This window comes from Rattus norvegicus, chromosome 15 (genome assembly GCF_036323735.1).
Source record: "Rattus norvegicus strain BN/NHsdMcwi chromosome 15, GRCr8, whole genome shotgun sequence".
Lineage (NCBI taxonomy): Eukaryota > Metazoa > Chordata > Mammalia > Rodentia > Muridae > Rattus > Rattus norvegicus.
In genome coordinates, this window is record NC_086033.1 from 57,608,063 (window position 1) to 57,623,728 (window position 15,666).

General features: G+C 46.2%; 2 protein-coding genes across 2 annotated transcripts in view; one reads left to right on the top strand and one right to left on the bottom strand.

Moving 5' to 3' along the window:
• Positions 1 to 15,666, top strand: part of LOC120097043 (40S ribosomal protein S29-like) — a 34,081-nt gene continuing 18,415 nt past the window's right edge. Inside the window, exon 1 of the mRNA XM_063274895.1 lies at positions 1 to 15,666. This exon is cut by the window's right edge and continues 18,415 nt beyond it. Within this exon, the coding sequence (XP_063130965.1) occupies positions 119 to 289 (171 nt within the window). The 5' untranslated portion in view covers positions 1 to 118 and the 3' untranslated portion in view covers positions 290 to 15,666.
• Positions 7,299 to 15,666, bottom strand: part of Gtf2f2 (general transcription factor IIF subunit 2) — a 121,117-nt gene continuing 112,749 nt past the window's right edge. The window contains exon 8 of the mRNA NM_031042.3: positions 7,299 to 8,006. Within this exon, the coding sequence (NP_112304.2) occupies positions 7,887 to 8,006 (120 nt within the window). The 3' untranslated portion in view covers positions 7,299 to 7,886. The remainder of the gene's footprint in view (positions 8,007 to 15,666) is intronic.

The following is a 15,666-nucleotide window of genomic DNA, read 5'->3' on the forward strand; positions in this document are numbered from 1 at the left end:
GGGAAAAAAAGCAAAGAAAGAAAGGGAGAAAGAAAGAGAGAAAGAAAGAAAGGGGAAAGAAAGAAACAAACAAAAGGGGAAAGTTGGCCTTTTTCCTCCTTGGGTGTCTGAAGGCAAGATGGGTCACCAGCAGCTCTACTGGAGTCACCCGTGGAAGTTTGGCCAGGGTTCTTGCTCTCGCCACGTCTGCTCTAACTGCCACGGTCTGATCCGTAAATATGGACTGAACGTGTGCGGACAGTGCTTCCGTCAGTACGTGAAGGACATGGGCTTCATTAAGTTGGAGTAAGCGACCTGAATGGATGCTTCAACTGTCTACCCAGTGAAACCAGTTGTCTACCCTGTGATACCAATCATGCTAGTCTTTGTGTACACAGAATAAAAAAAAACTGAAGGCCAAAAAAAAAAAAAAAAATGGGCAAGTTGGTGCTGGAGAGATGGTTCAGTGGTTGGGAGCACTTACTGTTCTAGGAAACCCCGAGTTCAATTCCCTACACTCACAACCATCTATTAACTCCAGTTCCAGGGACTCTGGCACCATCTTCTGGTTTCCATGGGCACTGACTGAACACATGTGGTACATACATACATGCCAGCAAAATCCGCAAACACAAAATAAATTACAAAATAAAAATGTTTGGGGGCTGGGGATTTAGCTCAGTGGTAGAGCGCTTGCCTAGCAAGCGCAAGGCCCTGGGTTCGGTCCCCAGCTCCGAAAAAAAAAATGTTTGGACCCTGCTAAGCCAAAGCAAAGTTATGCAGTTCTTCCACACAGGTTATGTTGTCAAGACGCCAACCTGCAGAGCAGAGTATCTACAGAAACAGGAAACAGCAAAGACCACGTGGCCAGAGAGAGGGTGGCCAGTCCCCAGGGCTGTGACTCGTTTCTTTTCTTTCTTTCTTTTTTTTTTTTTTAAATGAGACAGGGTCTCACTCTGTAGCTCTGGCTATATTGAAACTTATAGACCAGGCTGACCTTGAACTTAGAGATCTGCCTGCCTCTGCCTCCTGTGTGCTGGGATCAAAGGGTGTGTGCCACCACGCCCAGCTGTGATTAATATTTTTAAAGACAACTTGAATTATTTTTCTTTCTTTTCCCCACCCTTTAAGAATTGCAAGAGCCTTGGGCAGGCTGGAACCAGGAAACCACTGTGACCGAGGCAAACATTTGGGGCACAGTGAAATGGCAGAAGCAGGTGGCCTACAGGAGGGGCAAGTGATGCCAAAGTCACCGAGGAAGTCATTCCCCAGAGTTCCTGTGCCTGTCCGGTTTCTGCCGGCTGTCCTTAGTGGGACGTAGACAGGTGAGATACCCTGTGTCTTAAGAGCAGGGCCTCTGTCATGTGTAGTCTTTTGAAGGGACCATAGAGCAAAGCTGCCTCAGACCATGTTTGAATCAGTTGTAAAACCAGGAGGACATTAGAAATTAGTTTCACCAACCTCCCTGGGGTGGTTTGAATAAGAATGGGCTCCACAGGCTCATATATTTGAATGTTTGGTCACCAGAGAGTGAAAATGATTAGGAGGTGTGGCCTCGTCGGGGGAAGTCTGGGTGAATTGGAGGTTTGAAAAGCTCGCGCTAGGACAGTTCTTTCCCTCTCTCACGTGGCCTGCAGATCAGACTGTAGCTCTCCGCTGCTGCTCCAGCCAGATGGGTGCTGTCCTGCTCCCACTATAACGGATGTTTCTAAAACCAAAAGCAAGCCCCCAACCAAGAGCTTTCTTTCATAAGAGTTGCCTTGGTTATGGTGTCTCCTCCCAGCAATAGAACCGTGACTAAGACACTCCTCCATAGCACAAAGGTAACCTTTCACCAGCCTCCACCCAACCACTCCCTCAAACCAGAGCCTCTCCATCTTCTGTGACTGGCAACGGTGACACCTTAACCACTTGGTACAGATGAAAGCCTGCTTGAAGCGTGTGAGACATCAACTGTAATTTCTTGGCTTCTTTTCTGGTGTACCAAGGTACACATGTGCTTTCTCTCAGGAGGGTTCAACTGAAAACAACGGAAAGGACCATCCGCACCATTATTTAAGCTGATCCTGTGGGCAGGGAACATAGACCGGTGGCAGAATGCTCTTAGCCATATGTGAAGCCCTGGATTCAGTTCAGAGTGCTCCCGCCTGTAGTCTGGTGGCATTCACCTCTGGCCACCGAGGAGGCTGAAGAACACGTTTGGCATGAGCCTGGGAGTTTAGGGTTGCCGGAGATAAGACTCGAACAGCAAACAGAACTCTCCTGGTTTTCTTTGCTGTCTGTGCCCAATGGGTTACCCGGCATCCATTTGTAACACAAGTGCGTGCGACTTGAACTCACACGTGGGAGTGTTTCATTTCAACTTATTAAGCTTGCAAGTCAAGGCTTGCTCGGCTTTCCGACGGATCTGTGTAGGTGGGTAACAGAGTGTGATCTCAGAGCTGGCTGTTTGATGCTGTTAAGATTCCACTGCCAACGCTGTCTGAGAATACTGAAGCTTTCCCCGTGAACAGGGTAGAAAGCCTACTTAGTAATGACTCCCTCCTCAGCCACACTGGAACAGAAGAGACCTCTGCAGCCTCTGTGTGTGAACAGCAATCACACTTTCCTATGATGGCGAAGTCTTTGCTGGCTACACCAACGGCAGGCACCAAGGATGAAATCAATCAGTCCCACCCTGCTGGGTCCCACAGGCCAGAAACAGGAGTGGAGACATTGTGGGCTGGAGTGCAAACCTTGTCCTTTCAGCTCCACAGACATTATTGCCCAGGCTAGCCCCATATCTCCACCCTTTTGTGAGACAGGATCTCATTATGTAGCTCTGGTTAGCCTGAAACTTGCTAGGTCTACCAGGCCACCTCCCCCCTCCTTTTGACTCCCGGGTACTGTGATTAAAGGCACGTCAGTCATCATGGCCGGCAAGCCACTGCTTTACTATCTACTGCTCAGAAACTAGCGCCTTTCCCACACTCCAGTGGCTCTGTTTACTTGGGATCAGTTTTCTCACACACTTGGCAAATCAAGGCAGAGCAGGTTTCTCCTGCCACTGATCAATGCTTCACTCCAGGTTTCGTGGCTGTTCTCCCATCGGGCTGTGATTGTGCCCAGGCATGCTCTTCCCTTTGAAAGGCTGTTGTTTATCAACATTAATCCTAGGAAAATATACAAGGCAACAGGCAACCAGTTCCCAGCGGGGACACTGTAGACTCAATTGGCAGGCTCCTGGCTTGTGGGAGGTCAGGACACGTGTAGGAAACTGTAACATCCAGGGAACAGGCCTATCCTCTTTACCCACCCCTAGTCCTCTGGAGGGCGTTGTTGCTCGATGGCAGGATTTAAGGTATCGGCTAACTGTAGAGCCCAGGTGGGGAGAAATGGAACCCCACGTGTTTCTTGGAATAGCCTTAAGCTATTAACTTAAGCTGTTAACTGTTAGAGGTACTCTCTCCTTTTGGGCTTGGTAACACATGCATGTACACACAAGGAATATAGTTTCAATGTGTAGACTTGGTGAACCATCCTATCCTGCCCGGTGTTCCTGCCTTACAATGTTACATGTAGCACTGTAAGTCAGGTATGTTTCCTTGTGTTTATAAACATCCATGCTCATACAGAACTAGCTGGTTTTATTTTTATTACTGTAACCAGCATCTTACAAAAAACCATTTAAAAGTTTATCCTGTCCACATTGTGCAGAACTTCAATCACCCACAATTAACATGTTTCCTTTTCATATTACTTATTTGATGGGTCTGGGTGTTTTGCCTCTTTGCCTGCATGTGTGTCTGGTGATCAGAAGGCACTGCGTCAGATCCTCTGGAGTTAAGGATGGTTATGAATCACTGTAGGTGTTTGGGTCCAACTGTAGGTGTTGGGACCTCTGTAAGGACAAGTGCTCTTAACCCTTAATGTTCTGAGGCATTTTTCTGCTTAGGCACATGAAATTGTGTCAGTTAACAACACACCACATTTTTTTTAAAAGAATTTTTTAATTATTTTAAGTATGTGATCACACTGCATCTGTCTTCAGACACAGAAGAGGGCATCAGATCTCATTAGAGATGGTTGTGAGCCACCATGTGGTTGCTGGGAATTGAACTCAGGACCACATTGTTAAACTGCTTTGGACATTCCATTACACAGACTAGTTATTTAACTGTCCCCATTAACGGGTATTGCTTCCAGTCAGTTTATCCCGGGCTGGCGGCACAGGCCTATAACCCTGGCTACTCAGGAAGCTGAGGTAGGAGAATTCAGGCCTGTCTGGGTACAGGGTGCTCTATGGAAAGCATGGTTAGTGTACACAGACCTGAGGCTAACTCCTCAGTCGTTTTCTGTTTCTCTCACATAGCAATTAAATAAAGTAGGCTGAAAACGTGTTCCTCCCTCCCTTTAAGTGATCCGTTGGCAGGGTCTTGGTAGATGGCTTAAGCTGGAAGTGCGGTCCTCTTGCTTCAGTTTACCCTTGTGCTGGGACACGTCACCATACATGACAGGACTTCTTTTAAACAGAAGATCAAAATTTCATACACATCACAAAATCATGAAAGCAATCAGCATTTTCATTACCCAAAGTTCCCATGTCTTTGTGGTAGCCCCAGAATGTCTCCCATGCAAACAGGGGCCTGCTTTCTCCTTCGGTTCTCCTCTTGCAGAGGCCAGGTGGAAAGTGCACAGTAGGAGGCCACATCAAATGGCCCAGGGATGATCCAACTGCATTAGCTCCTTGTCTTCGCTGTGGAAGAGCCGACCATGTGACCATCTGGCAGTATGTTTAGTGTCTGGCACACACCTAAGCGCTTTCCCTCCTCTAATCCCACTTCCACCTCACCCCCGACCCACACAGGATTTCTCTGTGTAGCCCTGGCTGTCTTGGAACTGACTCTGTAGAACAGGCTGTCCTGGAATTTCATAGATCTGCCTGCCTCTGCTTCCCAAGTGTTGGGATTGAAGGTGTGTACTACCATGCTTGGAAACCCCCCCTCTTTTAAAAAATTTATCTATGTATGTAAGTACACTGTCACTGTCTTCAGACACACCAGAAGAGGGCATCAGATCCCATCACAGATGGTTGTGAGCCACCTTGTGTTTGCTGGGATTTGAACTCAGGACCTCTGGAAGAGCAGTCAGTGCTCTTAACCACTGAGTCATCTCTCCAGCCCGTCCCTTCTTAAACATGTATCTAACTCTTCCAGTAGGGGGACTGCTGGGTTGCATGTCTAAGTCTGTAAGAAGACTCTAAAATGTTGTTCAAGCCCTGCATCATTCAGGATCGTGTGTGTGAGTTCTGGTTACTCTCCTTGCTCACTAGCCCCAGAGAGTCAGCTTTCCACAGAAGTTGTCTATCCTAGCAGGCATGGGCCATGTTTCTCCATGAAACATGTTCTGTTTCTCCAGTGACCACCGATTGTTGGGACAGCTCTTCATGAGCTACTGATCCAACCCGTCAAGAAACGCATGTTTGTATTACTGCGCACTTAAAACCATACAGTTTGTTATTGGTTCTGAGAGATCTCGTTAGTTTTGATAGAAATCTTTTATATGAAGAACATATTGGGAACATGTTTGTGCCACAGTGAAGTTTCTTTGGAGGTCCTCATCTGAGCTGAGTGAGTGCCCACTAATGTCCCAGCTGTGTCCTGGGCATGGCACCCCTGTCATCTAGAGGATGTCTAGTTAGTAGCAGACCATCAAAGGATCCACATGGTAGCCTGCTGCTGTCCCATCAAACCCACCATTCTTTTCTCTTTCCATCCAGTTAACAAAGGCTCCTTAGGTTACACCCAGCAATGCTGGTGGAAGGGCTCTGCTCATCCCTTTCCTCTGCTGTGACCCTGACTCTGTGTTCCCTCCCCAGGGCTGGGTTGTCTCTGGGAAGTCCAGCTATTCCAGGATATTTATGGGAAGTCAAGTCAGGCTTTGGAATAATTCTCACTGACTGGATGAGTAGCAAGGTAGCTAACAGGCTGTGTGGCTGACACAGAGAAACCAAAAGGGTAACCCAGAGGTAAGCCCATCAAGAGTCCAGTGTAATGTCCAACTGGATGTTCTATTAATGAGATCGTGACGCTACTAGAATCTATAAAGCAAACTCTGACAGAGGCAGCACCCTTATGTTTCAGGGAAGCATCTCAGAACAGAACGGCAAGCTCTGCAGGAAGGTACATGCTGTATAATTTACCAAGCACGTGGCAGGTACCCAGCACGCTCAGTTCTGCAGTTCTTTTCACACTGTCCCGTGGGTTCTGGACACTAGGCTTCCAGTTATCAAGAATTGGAGGGGGACGAAAGTTGGAATGGATGTGTTCAATGAATAAATGTATGAAACCGTCAAACAATAGATTTTAAAAAGATTTTAAAAAGGAGACAAGGGGCAGACACATTTGGCTCTGACACCAGAATGAGGCAGGTAAGGCAGCCGAGGGTGGGTGGTGACTAGGACTGCCTTCCTTAGGCAGACCTGTAGTTTACAGGGGGCGGACAGAGACAGCATCTTTCTCAGAACAGCAGCACTCAACCTCGGAATTCTGATGACATGCTACCAAGAGCAAATAATGTGGCAAGACCCTTCTCTTAGTGAAAAGTTTTTTCCTTGCTTTAACTACACAGCATTTGCTTATATTTTTGGCATCTGAACCGCTTGGCTGCAGGCATCCGGACGCAGAGGATGAAATGTGTGTCTTCTTTTTGTACTTGCTTTGTTGGGGCATCTGCTTCACATTCTTTACCACATGACATTCATCGTCCTGAGGAAACTCATCCATACACGTGCTGCTTCCATCCGCTCAGCTGAGGACAGCGCGGAGAGCGTTTGAGGCTCTAGGGAACAGCACCTGCCTTTGCCATCTCAGTGCACCACCTAACAGCCCCGATTCAGTTGGCAATAGAATCTGATAGCAAAGGGTCAGCCTTGCCTAGACAGTGGGAAGTAAAAATCCCAGGCCAAAGCCAGTCTCCAGGGAGCTTATATCTGGTTAGAGATGCATCTTGAAGTTGGAAAGGTACTTAATTATCAATTGTTATTTTAAGAGATTTTAAAAAAAAATTAGTTTCATTCATGTGTCTGTGTGAATGTATGGACACGTATGTGTGGAAACCTGTGGAGACCTAAGAAGGCAAGGATCCCTTGACGCTGGAGTATAGACAGCTGAGAAAGAAACTGACTTGGCTGCTGGGAACCAAATTCATATCTTTTGCAGGAGCAGTGTGTGCCCGTAACCACGAGCCAGCTCTCCAGATGGGACAGTAACTGTCTCGAGTTTTGACTGTTTCTCTTTCCAGTACCACAAGGGTTAGGCACCAGTGATAAAAGCTGCCACTTAGTACAAAGGGAACAGATCTCTTTATTTACGTATGTTTGAAGGTAAAATATTACCTCTGTAGGGAGGGACAAGTTCCCTCTTCAGTTTCAGAAAAAGGAACTTCAACTCTGTTCCTTTAATAGTTTCCCTCCCCCCACTTTCTCCATTCTTACCTTAGTTCCTCAGAGATACAATTTCATTTAGGAAATGTCCCATTTACACTTGCAAAGCTAACCAGTGGGAACAGAGGCAGTTGTAACCCCAGACCCTACCCATACTGTAATGTTTTCCTTTTATGGGAGAGGGTCTTGCTGTGTATTCCAGACTGGTCTCAAAGTCACTCACCCTTTGCCTGCCTCAGTCTCCTGAGTGTCAGACACATGTATGTGTTGTCAGCATGCCTGCTGAATGCTATGGCTTAACACAAGTCTAGTCTATAAATAATATCTTTCTCTTCAAAAAACACTTAGAAACCTTTTGGAGTCCCAGCTTTAACAGTTTACTGAGGAATGGCAGACAGACTCAGTTGTCTTTGTCCTGTCAGGGTGGGCAGGCAGTCAGCGTGTGGTGGCAGAGATCTGCCTGTAACTGTTGCACACGCTTCTCTCAGTCGCTCTTCTCCTCTGTTTGGTAATGCCTGTACTCTGGCTTCAGCTCCCACGTATTCTTGTGAATTCCTTTTACATTCTGAATGCCGATTTCTTTCAAGATTTCTTTCAGGTATCCCTAAAAACCAAAACCAAAATTATAAAAACCCTCCACAGATGAGATTATCAAGGCAGGAAATAATACTGACAGTGACATACACTAAATACTCAGCAGTAACAAAAACTAGCACCCTTGAAACCCAAGTGGGGTTTCTATGAAAAGGTTCAACAGTTTTTCTGATTCTACAATGTGTACTTCACTAAATATACAAGCATGTGCATCAAAGGCCTGGAAGTCCCGAATAGAGAGGAATCTAGCGGAAAATATACAGTAATGGCTGCTCAATGTTTACTGAATTCAATAGAGGGCAGTCTGATTTGATTTCAGTGACTTAACAGACTCAGTCCACAGACTGAGTTAATCAGCAGTTTAATGAGCATCCACACAAATGACACACACTGTAGGGACGGGAAATAATAGTTAAGAAGCAAGCATATGATAAGCATCTAGAATTCCTACTTCTATAAGATGTGTTTTTCTTTAAAGACAGGCCTCAACTGCCCTGTTTTCTTTTCAAAAGATTTATTTATTATATAGAAGTATATTGTAGCTGTCTCCAAACACACCAGGAGAGAACATCGGGTCCCATTACAGATGGTTGTGAGCCACCATGTGGTTGCTGGGATTTGAACCCAGGACCTCTGGAAGAGCAGTCAGTGCTCTTAACCGCTGAGCCATCTCTCCAGCCTGACTGTCCTGTTTTCTGAGTGCTGGGAATAAAATTATGAGCCACACCCCATCTGACCTAAGATGGGTCTTCAAACACAAGTTTCCTGTGGAAAAAGGAAAGGTACTACCTTTGTGTTGCCTGGGCCTGCTAAAGCAGGGAGAAGACCAAGAACTATGAGGGTGCAGGCTCCTCGTGTTTGGCTCACATTATTCTGTGTCCCCAGAACCTGCTTACAAATGATTACTGGAGTCCTGGAAATTAGGACTATGCTGACTGTACTACAAAACCCACGGAAGCACCCACTATAAACTTACTAATACAAATGACAGTGACCTCAGAAGAGAAAGGAAAGCTAGTTATTCACAAGTGTGTTCTGCCATAAAAAACCCAACCAACCTAACTTCTGAATATATGCTTCAAAGACAGTCACAAGATTAAGATGACTCCTCTCACTGCAGGAGGATATGTCATTCACTGAAAGGAGAGGCACTAATGGTCGAGGAGCTCCTGCCTAGATAATATTTGCACTGAATGCACTATCACCCAAACCACATTATGTATGTATCTTCAGCAAACTCCTGTGTGTGCATGAAGGCATGCATGGGTATACAGACAGGATTGTACTCTGTAGCCATGGCTGGCCAAGAACTTTCTTAGGTAAACCAACTAGCTTCAAACTCAGAAATTTACTTGCCTCTGCTTTCAGAGTACTGGGATTAAAGGTGTTTGCCACTATGACCCCTTCCTTTATAAATAGGGTCTGACAATACAGCCTAGGCTGGTCTGCAACTCTCAATGTAGACCAGGCTTGCCCTAAACTAGTGGAGATCTCCCTGGCTCTGCCTCCAAGTGCCACCAGACCCAAACCTGTCCTTGTTTTTTTTTTTTTTTTTTTTTTTTTGAGTCATGGTCTCATTAAGCTGTCCAGACTGAGCTCAAATCTGTGTTCTTCCTTTCTCCATCCAAGGCCCTAGCAGATTCTGAAGATCCAAGACCTCTGCTTTGAGGCTGTTACAGCTCTCTAATATTCCAGGATTTCTGAGCCCTTGATATCCTTTGTTCTCTGAACCTCGACACAACAGGACACCACATGTTACCAAATAGTCAATTCCCTACCTATGCTGATTTGAAATAATGCAGCACAATCCATTAACCCATAGATAGGCTGCCATCTAGAAGCTTGTTTCTTTTTGAGACAAGGTCTCACTATGTAGCTTTGGCTGTCCTGAAACCTGGAACTCACAGATATCAGCCTGCCTCTGCCTCCACCTCCCAAGTCCTGGGGTTAAAGGCACGCACCACTCTCACCAGGCTTGTCTTCTAGAAACTTAACAGCTGAGAAACTAGATTCAGTGAGGTCCTGGGACTGCTTATCTACTGGACAGCCTTCTGGCAAACAGGCCCCAGCAGGTGGCAGCAACCAACTGAGGCCTGGGTTGCCCAGGCGGCTTGCCTGTCTCCCACACCTTCTATAGTTGGCTTTGCTGAAGGCATGAGTGTGAATGAGTAAGCACAAAGGCTCGGGCAGGCAGGTAATGTGCACGGCTGCCATCTGCCACTTCAAATTACACTTGAAAATGGGACACTGCTCATAAACTACTTCTAATTAAACTGGACTCATAAATGGAAAATGATGGGTTAGGCACAAATGACTCGCAGATTAGGTGCCAAGAATGACATCTTTGTAAAATTCCAAAGAATGGGTCATTGTGAGGCTGTTCGGATCTTGTTGCACAAACAATCACACAGCAGTGGCCCGAACACAAACAGCAATCAGCAGGAGCGTTTCTGAGCCCAGAGAGAAGCAGCTCCTAACTTCAAGTTGTGTGCTTATCTATAATCTTGGTCAGAAAATGGAAAGCCAGCAAAGTGTTCAACATGAAACAGTAAGAAAGTCTTCACTGGGATGGAGAGATGGTTTAGCCGTGAGAGGCTAGGCTCACAACAGAAGGACAAAGTCCTCACTCTACAGACTGGTTGTTCCCATGCACGCCCCTTTCTTTCGGTAATGTAACACGAAGCACCACAGCATGGACCAGCCACAACTCTGCAGGGTGCTGTCCTCAAATTTCCTTCATTTTTAGGATGTTTCAAACCACAACTAAAGATACTTTACTTCAACCAAACCAAACAGCTTAGCAAGGAGTGGGCACAGTGTTTAGAAAGGAAGACGCGGCAGCAACAGTGGAAAACATGTCCAGAAATTCCCAGTAGAGCTAATACTTATAATACTTATGCAACTCCATGGCCAAAGATGGGGTGGGGTGGGGGTGTGGGAAGGGTTAACTACACTTCCACATCTTAGTCCATCACTGCAGGAAGTCAGGACAGGAACTCAAACAAGGCAGGAAGCTAGAGGCAGAGCTGATGCAGAAGCCATGGAGGGGCTGCTGACGGTCTCCCTCTCCATTTCTTGCTCAGCCTGCTTTCTTACAGAACTCAGGACTGGTTGGGGATTTGGCTCAGTGGTAGAGCGCTTGCCTAGCAAGCGCAAGGCCCTGGGTTCGATCCCCAGCTCCGGGGGGGGGGGGGGGGGGGAACTCAGGGCTACTTGTTCAGGGATGGCTTCACCCACAATGGGCTGGGCCCTCCCCCATCAACCACTAATTTAAAAATGCCCTACAGCCAGATCTTATGGAGGCTTTCCCTATTGAGGCTTCCTCCTTTCAGATGACTCCAGCTTGTGTCAAGCTGACATAAAGCTACCCAGCACAATAGACAACAGTGAGCTGTTTCAAAGTTGTCCCTCCTGGCCTGCAAGTCTCATCTCAAATTCCTTTGGGCCATCCACTCTGGCTTGCCCTTCCCCCACCTGCCATTCTCTATCTACTTGCTTCTGGGGTATGCATGCTAGGGGTCTCCTCCCTCAAATGCTTGCCCTGCTCCTTGTATCTGACCTTTTTATTTTTATCCTTTCTGTTTAGGTTTCAATGTCACTTCTGCTGAACAGTTTTCTTCAGCAGTTATTTCAACTTCCCAGAATTGCATTCACACTGCCCAGCATTCCACGACAGCACCCCTCCCCCAACGTTTCTGCAATAACCCAGTTCTGGCTTTCTGTGCTTAGACTGACTTCAGGGCCTTATCTCTTCCCATGTCTCTCATCTTAAACTGTGTACTGCCAGCCTCCCTGTAGTCACCCACACCTGCCCTACTTGATTGAGTAGGGATGCTTGACGGCAGGCAGCAGAGACTGGGGAGGGCTAAGAAGGTCTGTGGAAGTGAGCTCCAGGAAATCCAATTCTTTTTACTTCTGGAACTTTTTAGAGTTTTCCCTCTGGGATAGGCAGTGACCAGTTTGAGGAACAAAGTGAGTGAACTTCATTTTCTCAGTGTGAACCTGACATTATTAATTATGAAATATTGTGTTGTAGTTGTATGCAACAAAGTATATCTGATCATATAACACTGAGATGAAATATTAAAGTTTTATGAGGGCTGAAAATTGTTAATCTTTTTTTTTTTTTTTTTTTTTTTTGGTTCTTTTTTCCGGAGCTGGGGACCGAACCCAGGGCCTTGTGCTTCCTAGGTAAGCGCTCTACCACTGAGCTAAATCCCCAGCCCCAAAAATTGTTAATCTTGTACCCCTTTGTTATCCATCCCAGTATTTACTCCAGCACTGACTATGTCTTCTTCAGTCTTCCTTGCAAAACAGCCCAGGCAGGCACAGTGAGAGCCACCTACATAGCGTGTGGTGGGGGCACCGAGGGGCCCCTGCCCCTGCCCCTGCCCCACCTGTACAGGTGTTCTTTGAGGATAGGCACCAGATCATGTCAGCTGACAGCAATTCCGTGCAGAAAGAAGCACACTTAAAAACAAGCATGTTTCCAATTTGCTTCCTCACCTCAGTACCTGCATTTCAGAGAGGACGCCAGGAACAGGTAGAGCTCTGTGTCACATGGACTTGAGGTTTCTCATGAGCGTGTGGGTCATAATGCTGCACATCATTCTAACACTGGTTCAGCCTCAGTGCTTCATCAAAGGGAGGCAACCGATGGCAGAGCAAAATGCCACAGCGTCTGTTAAGGATGCAGCTAAGTGCACCTGACCACAGGGGCCAGAGGATCAGGACAGGCTTTGTATTTGAGGCACAAGATAGAATTGTGGTGACTAAGGAGTTGGGATCGGCCAATGGATTCCTGACCACCGAGGACAAGGTGCAAGCAGCCTGTGATTTAGTTCCTCTGCTGACTACCACCCCAGCCCGCCCAATGCAGTTTTATTCTTCTCCAGCTCTGCCAACCCGAGAGGACTGATGTGCATTTCGTCAGACATTTCAGTGATAAGCATTATTTACATAATAATAAATCAACTGAACTTGATTAAGAACAGCTCTGACAGGGAGACATTAGCACTCCTAATGCTTTCAGTTACTTAATTATAGACCCCACTTAGCATCTAGTCACAAAGCTGGCCCTAAAAGCTTAAACCAAGTGTCCAATATGTGTGCCCCAGATGGCACATGGGAATGTGTCTCTTATTATGGGGTACCACAAGAGAAAGGGTGTTACAGACAGAATTTTCTGTGCAAGTAAGTTGACTCCTTCCAGAGCTGTGGAGAGAACAAAGGACTTACTAATGAAGCAGTTAGTGACTCTGAGGCACAAGCTTGCTCATTAAGAAACAAAGTACACATTAGGAGTAAACAGTGAGAGAGGGCCAGATGCTCCCACTATTTCAGACAGAATAAACTGTGAACAGGAGAGGGAAGGTGGTACTGGGGGCTTCTGTGCAGCATGGGTCTGCGGTTTTCTGTTTTCCTCCTCACTGCTGTCCCCACCCCTATTCCTGTGTCTTCTCTGCGTTCCCACTGCTTGTATTTCTGCCTTTGAAAACTCTGACCAGCCGACAGATGGGTAAGGAAATGGTCAAAGAATAAAGCCTTGCCTGACTCTACATTTTATTCAAACCCTGAAAAACCAGATAATTACTGCATTAATATCTGTGTACTGAAACAGCCTCATCTGTCTGGCAGTGACAAAAGCCCACAGGTCTGAAAGGTTCAGATAAAGTTCACTTTCTTTTTAATTTTGAAACAATGCTTCAGTGAATAGCCCTGGCTTGTTCTTGCTAGACTCAAGCACACCTCCTGCTTCTGCCTCCAGAATGCTGGGATTAGAAGTGGCTCCTTTAACTTTGGTTGAAGACAGTATTGAAGACAATACTGGAATAGTTACTTGTATATGTAACAGCCTAAACTTGGGCTCTAATGGCTTAAATTTGGGAACAAAAACAAGATTATATATACTTGAAATCCATAACCCCTGGAAAACAGATAGTCAAGTTTTTTTTTTTTTTAAGATTTATTTATTTTTTTCTATATGAGTACACTGTAGCTGTCTGCAGACACACCAGAAGGCGGCATTGGATCCTATTACACATGGTTGTGAGCTACCACGTGGTTGCTGGGATTTGAACTCAGGACCTCCGGAAGAGCAGTCAGTGCTCTTAACCACTGAGCCATCTCTCCAGCCACTCAGTCAAGTCTTTTTTTTTTTTTTTTTTTTTTTTTTGGTTCTTTTTTTCGGAGCTGGGGACCGAACCCAGGGCCTTTTGCTTGCTAGGCAAGCGCTCTACCACTGAGCTAAATCCCCAGCCCCAAGTCAAGTCTTAATAAAAGAGAAAACAGCACTTATTTTGAAAAATAGTAGAGTATGAATTCTTACTCAGGACAATGTGTCAAGGCAGAAAGCAGATCCGAAGTTGCCTAGGATTTGGGGGTGGGTGACTGCTAATGGATAGGGGACTTTGGGGAACGGGGTTTATGTGACACTGCTCTGAAGGTAACTGTGGTGACACTTTGTGACTGTCAATATACTAAAGTGCCCTGATCTGTACAGTTCCATACGGAGGCCATTCCGCAAACAAAGGCCTTAAATTAGGAAGAATGATATGAAAGGAAACTTCATGTGCTGGCAAGCATCTACACTCCCAGCACTCAGGAGGCTGAGGCAGGCAGGAAGCCATGTGTGAGGCCAGTCTAAACTATTCACTGAGTTCAAGGCTGGCCTGGTCTGGCCTACACAATGAAAAAAGAGAGAAAAATTAATTTTCCAGCCCAGCAGTTTAAGTGTGTGGCTCTGCATGTTATCAATAATTAAAGTTACGGAGAGCTCCATTCTAGGAACAAGGCTGCCTGGTGCTGCAGCAGACTTGCTCAGTCAGCTGAGGTGAGACTGGGAGGCCCGGATGCAGAGCCCTGGCTGCTGCTTCTCTTTGCTGCTAATGCTTCTTGAACAGAGTCCAACATAAACAAAACTCTTTCTTGAAGAAAACTGTTTCCATATGGACAGCAAGCCTGAAAACTCACCTTTCCAGCTTGTTTGGGAACTAAAACCAAAACCGAACAAACAAAAGAAAAAAACCAGCAGAGGGCAATTTTATTTTATTCTTTAAAAGTGAGTGAAGAGGCAGCAGCAGCTCAGTAACAACACTGGCGGCTCTTCCAGAGGACCCAAGTTCAGTTCCCAATACCTATATTATGGTAGCTCACAACCATATGAATGAATGTCAGGTCCAAGGGATTGGATACCTTCTCTTCTGGTCTCTGTGCGAATAGGCACACACACTTTACTCTGGGTTACCAGTTACAGGAAAATTCCACTTACATTTTTGCACATAAATAATCCACAATTTTGTTTCTTGGAATCTGTGCTCAATACTAACACCCATGTAGCTACTTCTATATAAGCTTGAATTGTTTGGGCATGTTACTAAATTTATCTTAAAATATGACCTCATTCACAAATGAGGTAAGGAAAAACCCCACAGAAAACCAGAAACAACGAGAAGCTGGGCCTGCTGGCACATGCCTATGCATCCTAACCTCAGGAAGGACAGACGAGGGCACATCAAGGTCAAGGGCAGAAGAGCTACAGTTCCAGGTCTGGGCAGCCTAGTGTGACCCTGCCTCAAAAAGCCAAGTTAAAGCAGGGCCAGGATAGAGCTGAGGGGCCAAGCCCCAGAAGCAGGTGCTCCAGGTCAGACCCAGCCTCAGCCAGCTCCTGA